General features: G+C 25.3%; 5 protein-coding genes across 5 annotated transcripts in view; 3 read left to right on the top strand and 2 right to left on the bottom strand.

Annotated features, from left to right (window-relative positions):
* The first annotated feature begins 980 nt into the window (after positions 1-980).
* LOC102671580 (exportin-6) lies at positions 981-6,566 on the top strand. The gene is made up of 16 exons (XM_006616825.2): positions 981-1,293; positions 1,858-2,061; positions 2,285-2,476; positions 2,560-2,719; positions 2,871-3,127; positions 3,233-3,399; positions 3,478-3,784; positions 3,862-3,954; positions 4,042-4,210; positions 4,271-4,409; positions 4,486-4,844; positions 4,935-5,262; positions 5,381-5,578; positions 5,652-5,930; positions 6,003-6,168; positions 6,247-6,566. Exons 1-16 carry the CDS (start codon positions 1,291-1,293, stop codon positions 6,322-6,324), a joined length of 3,099 nt encoding a protein of 1,032 aa, XP_006616888.1. The 5' UTR covers positions 981-1,290; the 3' UTR covers positions 6,325-6,566.
* Positions 6,567-6,805: 239 nt separating this feature from the next.
* Positions 6,806-9,750, top strand: LOC102671172 (putative aldehyde dehydrogenase family 7 member A1 homolog). The gene is made up of 9 exons (XM_006616822.2): positions 6,806-7,050; positions 7,193-7,409; positions 7,499-7,686; positions 7,755-7,954; positions 8,032-8,147; positions 8,223-8,351; positions 8,439-8,548; positions 8,832-9,092; positions 9,164-9,750. The coding sequence occupies exons 1-9, from the start codon at positions 6,901-6,903 to the stop codon at positions 9,374-9,376; spliced, it is 1,584 nt and encodes a 527-aa protein (XP_006616885.1). The 5' UTR covers positions 6,806-6,900; the 3' UTR covers positions 9,377-9,750.
* On the bottom strand, positions 9,396-11,181 carry LOC116184853 (methyltransferase-like protein 5). Its single transcript, XM_031511009.1, has 5 exons — positions 10,865-11,181; positions 10,697-10,760; positions 10,502-10,610; positions 9,777-10,422; positions 9,396-9,708 (listed from the first exon to the last, which is right to left on the bottom strand). Exons 4-5 carry the CDS (start codon positions 10,114-10,116, stop codon positions 9,413-9,415), a joined length of 636 nt encoding a protein of 211 aa, XP_031366869.1. The 5' UTR covers positions 10,117-10,422; positions 10,502-10,610; positions 10,697-10,760; positions 10,865-11,181; the 3' UTR covers positions 9,396-9,412.
* On the bottom strand, positions 10,267-10,724 carry LOC102671315 (SOSS complex subunit C homolog). The gene is made up of 3 exons (XM_031511019.1): positions 10,697-10,724; positions 10,502-10,623; positions 10,267-10,422 (listed from the first exon to the last, which is right to left on the bottom strand). Exons 1-3 carry the CDS (start codon positions 10,722-10,724, stop codon positions 10,267-10,269), a joined length of 306 nt encoding a protein of 101 aa, XP_031366879.1.
* A 95-nt stretch (positions 11,182-11,276) lies between the features above and the next one.
* LOC102671444 (lissencephaly-1 homolog) overlaps positions 11,277-17,850 on the top strand; it is a 19,889-nt gene continuing 13,315 nt past the window's right edge. The window contains exons 1-2 of the mRNA XM_006616824.2: positions 11,277-11,427; positions 14,893-15,040. Coding sequence (XP_006616887.1) covers positions 15,003-15,040 — 38 coding nt within the window. The 5' untranslated portion in view covers positions 11,277-11,427; positions 14,893-15,002. The remainder of the gene's footprint in view (positions 11,428-14,892; positions 15,041-17,850) is intronic.

Below are 17,850 nucleotides of genomic sequence, written 5' to 3'. Positions count from 1 at the left end.
TAAATTAAAAAAAAAATTAAAAATAAAATATAAATAAGTGAATAAAATATAAATAAATGTATAAGCAAATGAAAAAGTAAATGAATAAATAAATTAGTAAATAAATATACGAATAATTAATAAATAAGAAATATTTAAATAAATTAAATATGTGAATAAAAAAGTAAAAATAGCGATAAATTATTAATTAAAAAATAGAATGAATAATATGTATCATAATATTTTGCAACAATATTAAACGTAAAATTTAATTATATAATTTTAATATATATATAATAATATAATAATATATAATATATATAATACTTTTATATGATAATAATAATAATGTATAATTATAATGTTAATAATTCCGATCCGTTCATTACGAAGGTTCGTTGGAAAATATACTCTGTCTCGCGACGTGTCTTGTATTTATAAAGTCGTAGCAGTAGTTACGAAGTTCGACGAAAATATACGTTCTTTACCGATTGCATTAAAAGCGATTTTTTGAATACAATGATCAATAATTTATTAATTTTTAGATTTTTATTATTAATTTATGCATCTAACAATTATGATATTAAATATATATTTTAAATATATATTTTAGAAAATATATATAAATTAAAATGATGTGAAATAAATACGATATGAAATAAAAATTTTAATTTATGTTAAAAATAAAATAATAGTAACAATATGATAATGTAGATAATAAATAATAAATATTTGTCATTTATTAACTATTATTCATATAATGAACATTTATAACTTTATTTTTGTAACATACTTTCAATATTTAGATTACATATTTATATATTTATTTTTTATTAATTTTGATTATTATGATTTATTAAGATTTTTTTATCATGAAATATAAAATAAATAAAATTTAATGAATTAAATAATAATTATTAGTAATAGTAAATCTATATATTTGAAATATTTAAAATTGTTAATAACATAAAAAAAGCGATTTTAAAAATTACATATAAAAAATTCATCTAAATTAAAAGCTTTAGTTTTCGCGGTAAAAATAATGATCGAAATGATCCTTCAATAAGGAAGTTCACTTTTTTCATTCTTTCCTACGATTGGCTACACTTCTAGCAATGGTATAATGGCTTACATTCGATACACATATGTCAGAAATATATATTGAATAATATTTTACCAATCGAGAAATCGAATATTTAATTACTTTATTACTTCAAACATGACGTTTGACAACTAAGAGCCTAACCTTGTGTGATTTGTGTATTTATATACTGTATTTATAGCTACACGCGCTATTTGACTGTAGCTATCATGGTATGTGAAATAATTGTTCGTTTTATATTTATAATTAAACACATGTATAATATATTGTAAATCAACTAAAAATTTATACTTATATAATTAAATAATTCCATAAATGATATTCAAATTATTTTAAAAAACAAATACAAATATATTAACAAATATTTAAAGATAACAAATAAATGTGTCTTAATATCTATTATTAAAAATGTGTTTTTTTAATTTCGATTACATTAAATAAAGAATATATTAAAATACATTAAAAATATCCATAGTTTTAATTTTTATAGATATAATAAACATTGATTCATTTTAATGATTCAACAATTTTATAAGAATTAATTTTCTTTTTTTATTTCAAAATTAGAGAAGCAAAATATTTTTAATTTATATTTACAATGATTTTTAAATAAATTTAAAAACATATTTTAAAAGATTTAAATCAAAAGATTAAAGTGATAACTATAATTAAAACTATAATATGTGTAATATTTTTTATATCATTTATATAATACTTTTATGTTTCTGTTTAATTGACTATTATTAGTGAAGTGCAAAGTAAATGTTAAATTACAGGACAATGATGCAGCTGCTCTACAGAATTTGGAGCATCTTATGACTGAGTTTTTTTCTCCAGAGACAAATAATGAACGAAAACGTACAATTGAACGAAGTTTTCAGGAATTTGCAGGACAAATTGATTCCTGGAGACCTTGTTTACATTTTTTGTCTTCTACTAACAATCATTATGTCAGTATGTTTGCTTTGTCTACATTAGAGGTATGAACTAACATAATTAAATTCTTTAATTTACTTTTCATTTTTTACAATTGAATATTTTTATTTAATGTGAATACAAAAAATAATATTATAATATATTGTTTTTAAAAGTATATCTTGTTAAACTATTTATTTATATTATATAATTTAAAAAAATTTAATAAAATTTTGGATTAAAGAAAAAAAGATTATAGATTTAATTGAATAATAAATATTATTATAGACAACAATAGGAAGAAGATGGCCAATACTTCCATGGGAAGACAAAGCTCTTACACGATCAACTTTATATACATTATCATTAGAAAGAGGTGTAGCTCCTTTTGTAAGAAACAAAGTAGTCAAACTAGTCGTAGATATTGCTAGGCATGACTGGCCACATTTTTATCCAGATTTTTATTCAAATATTTTACAGGTTTGTATATATGCTGGTATGGAATTGAAATTATTAATAAATTATTTCAATCTAAAATTTTATTTTCTTGTATATATTGACAGTTATTAAGTCACAAGCATACAAGATTATTGGGTCTTATCTATTTGCGAACAGCTTCAGAAGAATTAGCAACTCCAAGAGAAGATTTACCAATACAAAGGAAAAATGAGTTATTTAGGTTTCTTAGTGCTCAAGTGCCTTTGACTTTGGATACTCTTACAAGTACAATTTCTTCTGCATTATTAATTTCATTTAAATTTAAAGTAAAAATTATTTCAAATTTATTTTTATAATTTAAATACATATTATTTAAATAAATATTGAAATATTTAGAGATATTATTTAAAAGATGTTATTATTTTTTTATATATAGTTCTTCTAAAAGAAACAACAAAATTACAAAATCGTTCTGGAACAGTTACACCACCCCCATCACCCACCAGTGGACAAACTGTAGCAACTGCAAGAACTATTCTAGATGTAGAAGGATTAGCCACAGGAACTAATGAAGTATGCATAGCAACATTAGATGTATTAGCACACTTGTTTAGTTGGATTGAATTATCAGAACATATTTCTACAAATTTATTGGATGCCATTTTTACCTGTGCCAGGTATCATGATGCAATGGTAGGATTTTACAATATTTTACAAATATATAGGATTTTACAAATATATTAGTTATTATATTTTATCCACTATACTAATTATATTAATTATATATATTATCGATAGAATGGTAAACAAATTGAAATGGCTGTACAAGCCGTGACCACAATAAATGAACTTTTATATAGACCATTATGTTCACCTGATGTAACTGATAGATTATTAGTAGAAATATTTCAAAATGGAGTCACATTATTTCAGCTTCTGGAACGTTTAGATTCTATTAATGAAAGGTATTAAGTAATCTTTAAATAAATATTTTTAAATAAAATCTTATAAATATTTATATTTATAAAATATTGTATTTTTAGTTACATGGAAAAATTGACGGAATTCTTACAATTATTTGTAACAAATCATCTAAAAAGAGTTGAATCGTGTTCAAAATTTCCAGTAAATACATTATTAGAAGTTTTGTGTCATCATACTTTTCAACAATGTTCAACAGTAAATGGATATCTACGATGTTTAGATGTTTGGACTACTCTTTTAGAAAGTACTCAATCCCGTTATTCTCCAGTAGCTTTAGCTCTTGCCGAAAGAGTATTGCAAAAAATGAGTTTTAAACTTAATACTCGTATATTGAAAGATCTTGATACAGAAAGTTTGGATGAAAATGTAAGGAAATTCACAAAATTTAATTATGTTAATTGTTTTCAGCTTATTTTTATTTTAATCTTTATATCTTTTTTCAGGAAGAAACAGAATGGCAACATTTCTTAAGATGTAACATAGAATGTTTAGCGAAAATAGCAGATATATCTCCAATTCCAATTTTTACATTATTGGTATTTTTATATTAAATTAATTTTATATATATATATATATATATTACAATTTAATTTGTAGATATTAATCATTAAAAATTTTTTTAGTATCGTTCTTGGAGGGAAGGATTAATAATTTTTGGAGAATTAGGATCCGTTATTGCTAATAATCAAGTTATTTTGTTAAATGAATCAGAGGCATCAAATGTTCATGCACATTTACGAGACTTAGCTTCTACTACTCAAGCATTAGCTAGATTATATTCACTTTTTCTTGGTAAATTAATCCTTAATAATAAGATAATTATATTTTATAAATAATTTTTTATAACAACAGGGGATGATCAAAGTATTGACCAGTCACTAGCTGAAGAATTAATATCTCAGACATTAGATGCATGTAAATTTGCTAAAACAAATCAGTTATATAAAGCATCATTGCAACCAGCTGCAATTGTAATAGATCTCATAGAAGTGTAAGTAACATTTATGAAGCAAATCATTTGTTTTGACAAAATTATTATTATATTTATATTTTATTTTTCTGATTAGTCATTCACAATTGTTAGCATCTCTTCAAGCTTGGTGTCATTGGATAGTTAACAGACCAGAAAAAATAAAAGAATCACTTTGTCAACGATGTATTGATTCATGTATTTTAGCATTAGATTATACAACATTCTATGACAATCCACCACCAACAAATTTAACTCATTCCGCTACACATCTTTTTCAAAGCATCACTGCTATTTTGAAACCAGTTTTATGGGATGAACCTGCGTTTAGAAACTTAATTTCTATGGTAACATATCCATTTTTCAAGCCTGATACAATAAAAGTATTGCGAAGAGCATTAGTAAATGCAATTATCTTACCACCTGGTGATGGATCTATTAGAGAAAGATTATTAGGTAAATGAATTTTAAAAATTATTAAATTGCTAAATTTAAATGCTTAAATAATAATTATTAGAAATAAATATATTATTTTAATTTAAATAGGCACGATGATATCAACATTATCTACGCCTCTCGGTTTAGAAGGGCAACCTGTACCTTCGGAATCTACAATTTCAATAACAATTGTGCCACTTACTCAATTATTAGAAGACTGTTCCGCTTCATCTACAACGATAAAAAAAATGTTACATTCATGTTTGGGATCAACTATAAATCGAACATTAGAATTATTGCCATTTATGATAAGATGTCAGAGTGTATGCGAAGTCTTGCTCCGTTTTTTGCATTCAGTATTTTCAGTACTACAACAACAATTGGGCCCGGAATTTACTCAAAATGCAGTTCAAGGAATGTTACATATTTATACCAGGTAAGTTACTTAATCTTTGTTACTTAAATTTCTTAATAAAATTTATTATTATTTTTCACTGTAACGTAACAAAATAACGTAATAAAAATTTTTTATTTCATATTTTATTCATTTATAGAGAAAATATATCCGCAGGACCTGCATTAGATCAATTATTAGAGATTTTAATATTAGTCGTATCAGCACCTAGCAGTGCATTTAAAGCATTTGTTCCTTCAGTGACTAACTTATGCTTAGGTCAAGTATGGCCTGCTGTCGGAAATGATCTTAGCGCGCATCCAGATACTACACTCGTTTTATTAAAACTTTTCCATAGGTAATGAATTAATTTTATTTTGATTATTTTAATTGTTAATATAATTTTAATAAATGTAAAATATTTTATTTAGTATACTTATGCATCGATGGCAATATTTTTATAATACTTCGATATTACGTACTCTTGGTCATACTGACGAAGAAGAATCTGTTGAGCATAAAGAAGAATTAGTTGCAATTTTAGAAGCTTTTGGTCAAGCTCTTCTTCAACCAGATGTTAACATATTTCGTCAAAGTTTACAAAGTCTTGAACAATTAAATGTACGATGGCGGCTTTATCAACGAGCTGTATTTAAAGTTCATTTACTTGAGAGATTTCTAATGGCATTATTTACTGTTCTGTTTCAACAGTTAGTTGAATATTTTTTAAACATGATTTATTATTTAAAATAATAAAACATTTTAACAATATTCATTTTCAGATCCCATAATTTATTAGCAGATGAAATTGCAACTGCTATTCATAGTTTAGCTTCTGTTAATATAGCATGGTTTTTTGGACATTTTTTACCGACATTTTTAACAAGTTGTGAAGGCGTAGACGATATGCAAAAAGCTACATTATTAGGAAATTTTGATAAGTCTACTGTAAGTTAAATTTAAAAATTTTGATTTTTGAAATAGTTAATAAAAAATATTTTTATTGATTTTGTTATATACTAATAGGATCAACCAACTTTAACAAGATCAGTATTGCAATTAATCTCTGATCTACGATGTTACCAATTTTGTCGACCTGGCTGAAATAATCATATTCAAACGAATTACAATAACATGTTTAATATAATTTCAATAATGAAATTTAAGAAAAACAAATGTATTTCCATGCCTCAAAGGATATATCAAAGATTTTTTAAGCATAAAATATAAACGAACAAATGTCTTTTGAATTATTATTATTCTGTGTAAATCACTGCCGTATCGCATTGTGATGTTGGTAGCATTATTGTTACGGAATAAAACGCGTTTTTCTAATGTTTTAATTATTACATTTATATTTTCTAATTCACCTGTTCATAAATTTTATTGAAAAAGCATATTTCTATTAATGAAGCAAATATAAATAATATATATAAAAAAAAATATTTATTTTAAATTTTAAATAATGTTACATATTATTATTAAATTAGTAATAATACTAATTATAAAATTATTTTGTAATATGTATAAAGTTCAAAATTAATTGCACTTTCTTGAGATATTTATTGATTTAAACTTATCACATCCCTCCTTTTTTTTCGATAAGCGGCTATTTTGATAACCCGTAGTCTTCTTATATTGTGGCAGAAGCTGCAAACTGTTAGTACTAAATAATTAGCAATGTTTCGTTTACTGTCAAGAAATAATGTTCCACAATGGCAAATGGTTAGACACTTAGTCACTGATCCGAAATATGGATTTTTGAATCAATTAGGTCTTACAACTGAAAATCCAGGACTTTATGACGGACATTGGGGAGGATCTGGCAAGGTATTTTTTTTTATTTTGTTTTTTGATATTTTTTTTTTTTACGGGAATTCTATTTATTTCATTATTATTATTTAAAATTATTTTTAATACTAATAAGTTAATAAAATAATGATTTCGTTAATGTTATAATATTATAATGCAGGTGATAAATTCAATTTCACCTGCAACTGGCAAAGTAATAGCAAAAATTAGAACATCAACTCCTCAAGAAGCAAGTAATACTATTACAAAAGCTCATGAAGCATGGATTCAATGGGCATCATTACCTGCACCTGCAAGAGGCGATATAGTACGACAAATTGGAGATGAATTGCGAAAAAACTTAAAACCATTAGGACAATTAGTGTCTTTAGAAATGGGTATATTTTCTATATTACTTTCTATAATTTTTCTATAATTTTTCCTATTCAACTTGATTTTTATTTAATTTCAAAATTTAATTTTATAGGCAAAATATTGCCAGAAAGTATTGGAGAAATTCAAGAATTTATTGACATATGTGATTATTCTGTTGGCTTATCTAGAATGCTGCCTGGCAATATATTTCCATCAGAAAGAAAAAATCATGCACTTTTAGAACAATGGAATCCTCTTGGAGTTGTTGGAATTATCTCTGCATTTAATTTTCCTGTTGCAGTATGTGGAACTTAAAAATAAATGATAAAAATTGAAAAAATAATTAAAATTATAGAAAAATATTTTAGGTATTTGGTTGGAACAGTGCAATAGCAATGGTATGTGGAAATACATCTGTTTGGAAAGGAGCACCTACTACTTCATTAACTTCTATTGCAACCACAAAAATTATTTCAAAAGTATTAGAAAGAAATGGTGTATCAGGTGCAGTTGCAAGTTTAATAACTGGTGAATCAGATGTTGGTGAAACTCTTGTTAATGATACACGGTAAAATACAAAAATTTTGATAAATTTTTTGTTTTTAGTATAATATTATATTAATATATTACTATTTTTTTCTTTAGTATACCTTTAATTTCATTTACTGGAAGTACTAAAATTGGAAGAAATGTAGCTATTAAAGTTCAAGAACGATTCGGAAAATGTTTGTTAGAATTAGGAGGCAATAATGCATTGATAGGTAAATAAAACTATAATAATATAATAGTTATATCGTCCTTACATAATTATAGCATATGAATTTTTTTTATAACAGTTAATGAAGATGCAGATTTAGATTTAGCAGTTAGAGCAGCAATGTTCTCTTGTACAGCAACAGCTGGACAAAGATGTACAGCTACTAGAAGATTAATTCTTCACAACAAAATAAAAGATGAATTTTTAGGTAAAATTATATATTTTAATTAAAATATTAATGAATTTTAAATTTAGTACAAAAAATATTTAAATAAATAATATGCAAATATTATAGGAAAATTGAAAATTGCATTGAAAAGTATTTTGGATCGAATAGGAGATCCTTTAGATAATAATGTTTTATATGGACCATTGCTTAATCAAAATGCAGTTGATGCATATAAGGTAATATATTTTTATTATATTCTATCTAGTATGAAATTTGTATATAGTATATAATATGAAAATTTTATTTTTCAATTTCTTTTTTAATATTATATTTTTATATAAGCTTCTAAATATCTCAATTTACACCAAAAAAATAATATCATAATAAATAATCCAAATAATTAAAATTTTTTAAATATTATTTTTAATAAATTTATTTTAAATATATTTATTTCAATAAATAAAAATATTTCTACGAAAATTTTAATTTTATATTAAGAAATAAATGTACGATTTTTAGGAAGCAATAAATACTGCTATACAAAGTGGTGGCAAAATTGAATTCGGTGGAAAACAAATAGATAGAGTTGGTTTTTATGTTGAACCAACACTTATTTCTGGTTTATCACCTAATACTGGAATTGTTCAAAAAGAAACTTTTGCACCAATTGCATACGTTCTTGAAGCAAATTCTTTAGAAGATGCTATTGCTATTAATAATAATGTACAACAAGGATTAAGCAGCTCCTTATTTACCAAAAATTTAGGAAATATATTTCAGGTAAGTATGTAATTATATATATTGTTTATATTAAATTATGATAATGTTGAAATATAAATATTTTTGTGTAGTGGATGGGTCCTCATGGTTCAGATTGTGGAATAGTAAATGTTAATATTGGAACTAGTGGAGCAGAAATAGGTGGTGCATTTGGTGGAGAAAAAGCTACAGGTAGTGGTCGCGAAAGTGGAAGTGATGCATGGAAGAATTACATGCGACGTACCACTATAACTATTAATTATGGAAATGAAATGCCGTTAGCTCAAGGTCTAAAATTCGAATAATTAGTTAAGATGTACAATATTTTTTCATGAAAATATTTAGTAATTTAATTCAAATCGTATAAAATCCACTTGAACATCTACAGACATTTTTTTATGAAACTTATATGCTTTTGGTAAATCATATCTCAGTTCTGCAATAACTTTGCCTTTGGCTCCATATTGTGCAGCTTTCTGAAGAATATAGTTACGGGTACTTGTTTTATGTAATGAATACACAGTATTTGATGCTAATTTGGTTGCAACTTTTAAAAATTTCATATCTGTACCTGTATTATGTTTTGTACCAAATGGTGGATTCATAATAATTGTATCAAAGTACTTCTCAAATCGGCCTGTAATATAATAATATAAAAATTTATATAAATTTTTATAAATGAATTTTATATATTTACAAGCTTACCTGGTAAATATTGTAATACATCACATTGTACAGTTTCCACAAACAAATCTATTTCATTACAATTTTTAGATTGAATTTTAAGTGCATCAGAATCTATTTCAAAACCAATTACATGACTTGCTCCAAGCATCTGTGCCCCAAGTGATAAAACACCACACCCACAACCTAAGTCACCTACTGAATGTCCCTCTATATCATTAAATTGAACTTCAGCACAGTACAACATGCGTGATGCAATATGAGCACTAGTACAATATTGTTCAAGTAATATTTTTGGTTTATCAAATCCATCCAACTGTTGTAAATATTCTTCTAACTCACGAAGTTGAATGTTAGCCATTTTGATTAATTATTAATTATCACCTTATGCTTTAATTTCACTATAAGAAGCGCACTTAAAAAAACATATATAGTTCAAAATCACTTTCATCACACAATTTAAAGTCTGCATAGTCATTTATATAATTTGAAATTATGCAATTTAAGTTCTTTATTTAGTATCAAATCTAGGAAGAACTGGTAAAATAAGATTGCCAAAAGAAGAATCCTGTGTTACAAAATATCCTGATGATGCTGCATGTGCGTTATGTAAGGCAGCTCTTTGGGATGCACTCATAGCAACACCATCAGAGGGTTGTGTAGAAGGCTAAGAAATAAAAATATTTAAAAATATATATAATTCTATTTTGTAATTTAAACAAAAATAATATATAAATATATATTACCAAATTAGAAGGGGAACCTGTTGAAGTTACTAATGATGTGTTCAATGTTGGTGCCACACCTTGCTTTAAAAGCATTTGTTTTTTTAATTGCAATTCTTCCAAAATTTTTCTGTTTTGTAATTCTGCAATCAGTGAAAGTAAGGATTTCGTTTTTATTAAAAAAAAAAAGATAATAATAATTATAAATAATATTACCTCTTGAATTTGATTGTGAAAAAGCCATCAAAATTTCGATTTTGGTTCTTTAAATAGTATAGTTCTACAAATTTAAAATTTACAAAACATGTAAAGATAGACATAAGTAGAAACAGGTTACGTCGCCGGTTGACGACGTAACAGATTTAATTTATTCTTAAATCTTACCTAAAAAAGTTTATAAACAATAAATTTAACAATATTGAATGTAAATAAATTTTTGTTGACAATAAAATTTCATCAATATTATGTTAATGTTTACATTGTTGATGATTTTTTGTTGATGTATTACCTTAACCTCTTCAAAATTCTAAATTTTCAAAAATGTTTCGATAAAAACTAATATTTTGTTTAATGTTATAAATATTTATTTATTTCTTTTTTTTATTTACAACTATTTACAATATTAAAAGATTGCGATTGTTAAATATTTACGTGTGTTCAAGATTCCCTAAAGTTCTTATAGAAATATGTAAGTAAATGCAATTAATGGAAAATTCCCTAGTGACTACAATAATCGAAATATAGTTCTCTCGGGCAGTGAGAGATTAGTGACATCGATATTTAGCGCATGCGTTAAGAAAGAAGACTTTCACAGGCGCCACCTTGTGAGACAGTCCTATCGCAGAAGTTATCTCCAGTAGTTCTTCGGTGGTTGTGTTCGTCCGGTTTTCCTGTGATTTTTTTTCCGATCTCAAAGGATCCCGGTTATTACTACTCCGACAAAAAGAGTGAGTATCGAATGCTAAATATGTGAGCTTCGATTCCCACATTGTATTCGTTACTTCGTAGGTTGATCTGACTCTAAAATCTACAGCAACCAGACGTGACAGGTTCTAGCAAAATGGCCGTGCACGATTTACAACAAACGGTTGTTCCGCGTTCGTCCGACGATTTTGTAGCAGCGCTTTTTGACCGACGTGACATTGTCTGACAGTGTATATTTGATCAAAAACCGATTTAGACTCTGGTTGATGACTTTCAGTCAGTCATCCAACTATGTTCCACACATATTCAACATACATGTTGCACGTCACTTCGAATTGATTTTTTCGCGAATGACCGTTTGCGTTGTGCGGTAGTACAACCGCTTTGTCGCAACTGCTGAGCCATCGTACGTAAACTTTTATACTGAATTTCATTTTCTTTAGACTTGAGCATTATCTTATCTGTCAAGTAATCTACAATAATGTTCTGATTGCATCTTTTGACAGACGTTGTTTGTACTAGTTGCTGTCGAGTCAGCGATCAGCTGTCGAGTCTGTCATCGAATTAAATTCTTATTGATATTCCTACGTGGAATACAAATGCAATGATTATTTATAAATTCTTATGATAAGTTGAAGTTTTTTAAAGTTATGCATATTTTTCTTGAAAATTAGCATTATTAGTAAATGAATTTCATTTTATCTTTTTGAACGCGCGAAAAATAAATTGCTTTGATGTTTGAATCAATCAATGATCTTAACTTAATTTTTCATTCTAATATGTAAGTAGATTAGTTAAGAAAAGTGAAGCTACAGGTAGATTGTCGTAGTGTAGTTGCGGGGTCGAGAAGGCCAAGAGTCGCTCACCCGTACTGATGATCCCGGAAATAGCTTACAAAAAAATCATTGGTCATTAATATTGCATATAAATGCGTTTTACACAAATTAGAAAACAATTTCTCAATGATACAATTGATGATACAATGATACAATTCTGTTTGAAATAATATTTGTGTTTTTTTTAATATTATAAAAATTTCATTATAAATTCAAGTTTCTTCAATTTAAGAAAGATAAATTTTTATTACAAAAATTTAGTATTATCAAATTATATAAGTTGGTTAGTATAATAAAATAAATACGAAAAATAAATGTCAAAAAAAACAATGTATTTAATACAGATGTTGTCAATCAGATGTATTTAAAATTAATAAGTTTTTATAGAATATATTATATACATGACTGGATTAAAGAATTAAAGGAGGCCGCCATGAATATTTGAATGCATCGTAAGGTGAAATACACAGCAACGAGGGTGGGCGGACAGCCGGTTTATCGATTACGGCGCATCGCGCCGATAAGCATCGTCATAAAGCGTCGCGACGACGCAGCGCGCTTTCTCGATTGTCAAGGTCCTTCCTCTTAAAGTATTTCTTCTCATGACACGTTTCTTTGCGTACAAGATTTCTTATGAAGACAATCGAAAGATTGTTCTCAAAAGTTTTTTAGTCGTCGATCAAACTCGAATGTTACCGGGGAAAAATGGCCGCTTTCGATTCGTTCATTCTAATTGGTTGATTTCATTTCATACTCACCAATTACGTTAGACTTTTGTAATCGTCATTTAAACATCATTGTCCAATTCGTTTCTATTATTTGATCGTGGCCCGCGTATTTTGCCAAATGTTATGTCATTCCACGGATTGCATTGCGAGGGTGGGTTTCGTTAGAGAATATAATCAATATTCTGATTCTTGTACGTTGTTTGTAGATAAATTTTGTAATAACACTTATAATTTATGACATAGATAAAAATGTATTGATTTGTGTTTAAATAACGCGTTTAATCTCATTTAAAATATAAATATACAAATTTATACGAATTAGTGTAACAAAGTGAAAAATATGAATATATATATGTTGATGTTTACAAATGTTGTTTACGAATACATACTATACTTTAACAATTATTGTGCAATCGTTACAAATAGTAGAAAAATATAGTGAAATGTTTCTTTTTCTGTGATAATATTCGTATAAAATTATTTTATATAAAAATTTTCTTTATTATTAATATTATTAATTCGATTAAATATAGTGTTTTTAAAATTGTTTTGTTCAAAAAAAAATGATTTCATTTATTTTTTAAATGAAGTTTTTGTTTTAACTGTGAAATAAATATTACGAAAAATTAAATTTAATATTTATAAACACAACTATATTTTTTTCTTTCTTCATATATCAATTTTTTTTTTAATAAAATATAAATAATACAAATAATCCAATAAAATCATTTCTTTGTCGAGATTATGTTTTTTTAATTTTATAATAAAAAAATAAAAAAAATGATTGTTTTCATAAATCTTGATTTAATAAAAAAATGTAATTTTTATTTTTAATTTATAATTAAATTACAATGTTAATTTTAATGTTAAATTTATAATGTTAATAATCTCATTGTTTTAGCAGTAAAAAAAATAAATTATATTTTTTTGTTAAATCGCTTTGTTTTTCCATTGATGGAAAGTAAAATAAATTATAAGAATTTACACATATTATTGTTGTTATTAAAAATTTGAGGATATATATTTATATATTTCTTTCTTCTTTTTTATTGAATAAAAAAGAAAAACTTTTTTTTTTTAATTTTTTGTTTCTGTAATTGAATTCATTTTTGTTTTTTTCGTATTTTATATTTTTTTTATTTATTTATGTGAATTATTTATTGTTAATTGTTTTGTGAATTGTTTACATCCTTTGAATTACATCCTCAAATTTTTTATTATCTTAATATTTTTTAACTAATCTTTTCTTTTTTTTTTCATCAAAAGCATTATAAAATTTGATTTATATTTTATTATTTACATTAAAAAATAGAAATTTTATATATAATAATTAAAAATAAAGTTTTACAAACACATTCAATAATATGTGTATACAATAATAATTAATAAAAATCAAAGTGAAAAGAATCTTATAATAGATTATCAATTCATATTCATTCTTTTAATAAATTCTTTTAATAAATATTAATCTATTTATAAGAAATTTCAAAATGAAAAATTATGCAGAAAAATATATATTTTTACGTATATACAAAAATATACAATATATTCAAGAAAAAACTAGTATTTGATTATATTAGTTCTAGCATTATTTATTCATTTCTTTTTTAATTAATTTTACTTTCAATAAGGAATCTAATTTTAAAATCTGTATAATTATTAATTATCATATTTAATAATTATATTGATTATTCATAACAATATTTAAAGAAAATTTCTATGAAATTTAAAAAAAATATTTCACTATCGCTTCCATCGTTTTTTTTATCCTATAAATGTTGTACATTATAATACATTATAATATTTAATATACATTTTTTTTTAATTTTTTTTTAGAATGCAGCATCATTATAATTTTTAATTCTTATATAATTTATTAATGTGGAATTCAAGTAAAAATTAAACATTTTATGTTTTATTATAGGCGATGTCGATGGCTGGGTATTAAACTAATCAGGAGCTGACTGGAGAAGAATCTAGTCGCGCTCATTTGAATCACTGTTGAGTATCAGCCAATAAACACACGCAAGGATCATGAAAATGGTGCTGTCTCAACGTCAGAGGGAGGAGTTGTAAGTTTAAAAATTTCACGTCTATCTTATTCACTAAAAAATTATCGGACATTGCACTTAAACCTTTCCAAGAATAAATAATTTATACAATTATTGTTCCTTCCAATAAGTGAAGTTTAGATAAAGATGAAGTTTCGCATATTTACTTTTATGCTTGCTAAAACATTTCTTTAGGTAATCTCTGCATATTTTTGAAATATTATGAAAACAAAGATTATTATTTTATTCTTAAAAACATGATTAAAAACATTCAGATAAAAAGTTTATATAATTTAAACAGGATCGAAATTGAACAGTAAAGATGTATATATTGTTATTGCAAAACATCTGCGGAAAAGAAATATGCTACGTGAAATTTTTATCGTACGATTATAGCCAGAGCGTGTTTTGTAACACGCAATGCATACTAATTATTAATGAAGAAGCACCAGCTATGAACTACGATAAGGGGAGAGGAACTTGATCAGTTTCTTTGATCTTCTTAATCTTGGATGATTCATATTTGATTACAGTTTGAGAAATTGGCTAGAAAACGACGATAAATCAATTCCTGATTGTACAATAATCCCAGAATTTTAGTTACAATTGAATTTAACAATTGTACACGACTAATATAATTTTATAATTTAATCTTAAAATATTTCATAAAATATTTTGCTCTGGTACATTTGAAATAAGAATATTTCATCAAGGAAAATATTTCTAATATTTATTTCTAATTTGTACGAATAGAAGAAACGATAACTTAAAACATATAAGACTAGCAAGAGATATATATATATATATTGCAAGCAATTGTTTGTAAACTGATGCAAAGTATCGATGAATATGTAATGTATGTTAATTTTAACGAGAATTCTTGAGGAATTTGTAAGGCAGAGAGGAGTGATGTGACAGAGCACATATTATGTCAATTGTTATGCAGGAAAGTACAAGTCGAGTATAATAAGTAGTATCATCGCAAAATTATCCGCGAGAAAAGGAAAAGATGAAAGGGATTGCAACGCAACGAAATTTTATCTAGTATGGTCACATTAATCTTGGTTGAATACACGAGAACAAAAGGCCTTATTGCATATTCACTCATTTTTCTTTTCTTTTATTTTTATAACGACAGAAATGAGATAAAACGAAATCTATAGTATCTTTTTTCTTTATTTCCTTTTATTTTTCTTTTTTAATATTTTGTAAAATATTTTATTAAAATTAGAAAGAAACAATATAATACAAATAAAAAGTTTACACGAATAATAATTATTTCAAATTTAAATTCAAATGATAATTATGTTATATTATTTTAGTATATTATTTAGTACAAAACAAGATATAGTCTCAAACAACATGATTTATTTCGTATAATACGTTTTCATTCATTCAATTCGAATGAAATGATCTGTAAACATTAGTTTCATTCAAGATCATCAATACGTGAATTAATTGTCATCATCAATTATGACTCGTTGTGTTTCTAATACGGTAGGAAATGGAATAGGAAGAAAGAAATTCGTGTTACAGGAGAAACTTAACGAAAGTGTTAAAAAAATAAAATTTCTTTCTATATTTTTCTTGTTCAATATTTTTCTTCTTCGTTTTAAACATAGTTTTTGAAACTGCTTGAAAATCAACGTTAAACATACATGTATGTATGTACTTTCGGAACTTTCATCGCTGTACTTGAACCAGAAAACGTTTTTACGCTTCATGAAGATATTGCGAAAGAAGTTTTTAAACGAAAATAAATTACAAATAAAATTGGATAAAATTTTTTTCAAAAAATGAATTTCAAAATAAAAATAATAATATACATACATACTCGATAAAATATTATTTTAGCAATATTGATTAAGCAATAAAATTTATACATTATATAAAGCAAACAAAAACAAAAGTCACAAAAACAAATTTCTTCTCTTTTATTCTACAAAATGTCAACTCTGCAAAATATCAATATGAAATGTCAATTTCAACCCTTTTAACCTTAAATTTTTATATACGTATATCGTAATAGTGACGTCATAGTAAAATCTTAAGTAAATGGAAAATTTTGTAAGATGTTTTGTAAGTGGAATCTTCAAATTTTTAATTTATTCGCAATATTTATAAAAGAAGTTATAATATTAATTTTCTGAATATGCAGAATATAGTAGATAAATCGAAAGTGATATACATAATAGATTCAAAATTATTTCATTTCTCTTATCTAATTATCATTATCGGCAATCTTTAAATTAAATTTTATCGCTTTATCGAAACAATCGATCATCGAAAGAGTTAAATCTAACCTAACAATTAGCATCGTCGCTGCTCGAAACCTTAAATTCTTCTAACCTTAAATTTCCATATACACATGTGGAATCTTTAAATTTTTAATTTATTATTTTATAAATATATTATTTATAAAGAAAATTGTAGTATTAATTCTTTGAATACGATAGCTAAATCTAAAAATGATATACAATAAATTCAAAATTATCTCATTTGTCTTATCTAATTAAATCAAATTTTCTCATTTTATCGAACGAAGCAATAGATCATGGAAAGAGTTAACCTAACCTAGCAACTAACATCATCGTTGCCCGAAACCTTATCGTTACCCTCGAACGGTCGATTAATCGAGACGGGCGAAACGAAGACAGAAATGGTCAAAGATCAATAAGTGAGCGTGACGAAAAATATGGTTGTGTTTTCCATAATTATTTTCTCCTTGAAGGAGAGCAACAGCAGAGCCGGAGGATGGTCGATATTCGCGATACACTTCCCTTGTCAAGTTATTAATGGGAAAAACGGGACACCATCGATCGTAATGTCGA

This window comes from Apis dorsata, unplaced genomic scaffold, assembly GCF_000469605.1.
Source record: "Apis dorsata unplaced genomic scaffold, Apis dorsata 1.3 scaffold_279, whole genome shotgun sequence".
NCBI classification, from domain to species: Eukaryota; Metazoa; Arthropoda; class Insecta; order Hymenoptera; family Apidae; genus Apis; species Apis dorsata.
Note: the sequence above shows the minus strand (reverse complement) of the source record. Positions and strands in the feature narration are given on the sequence as shown.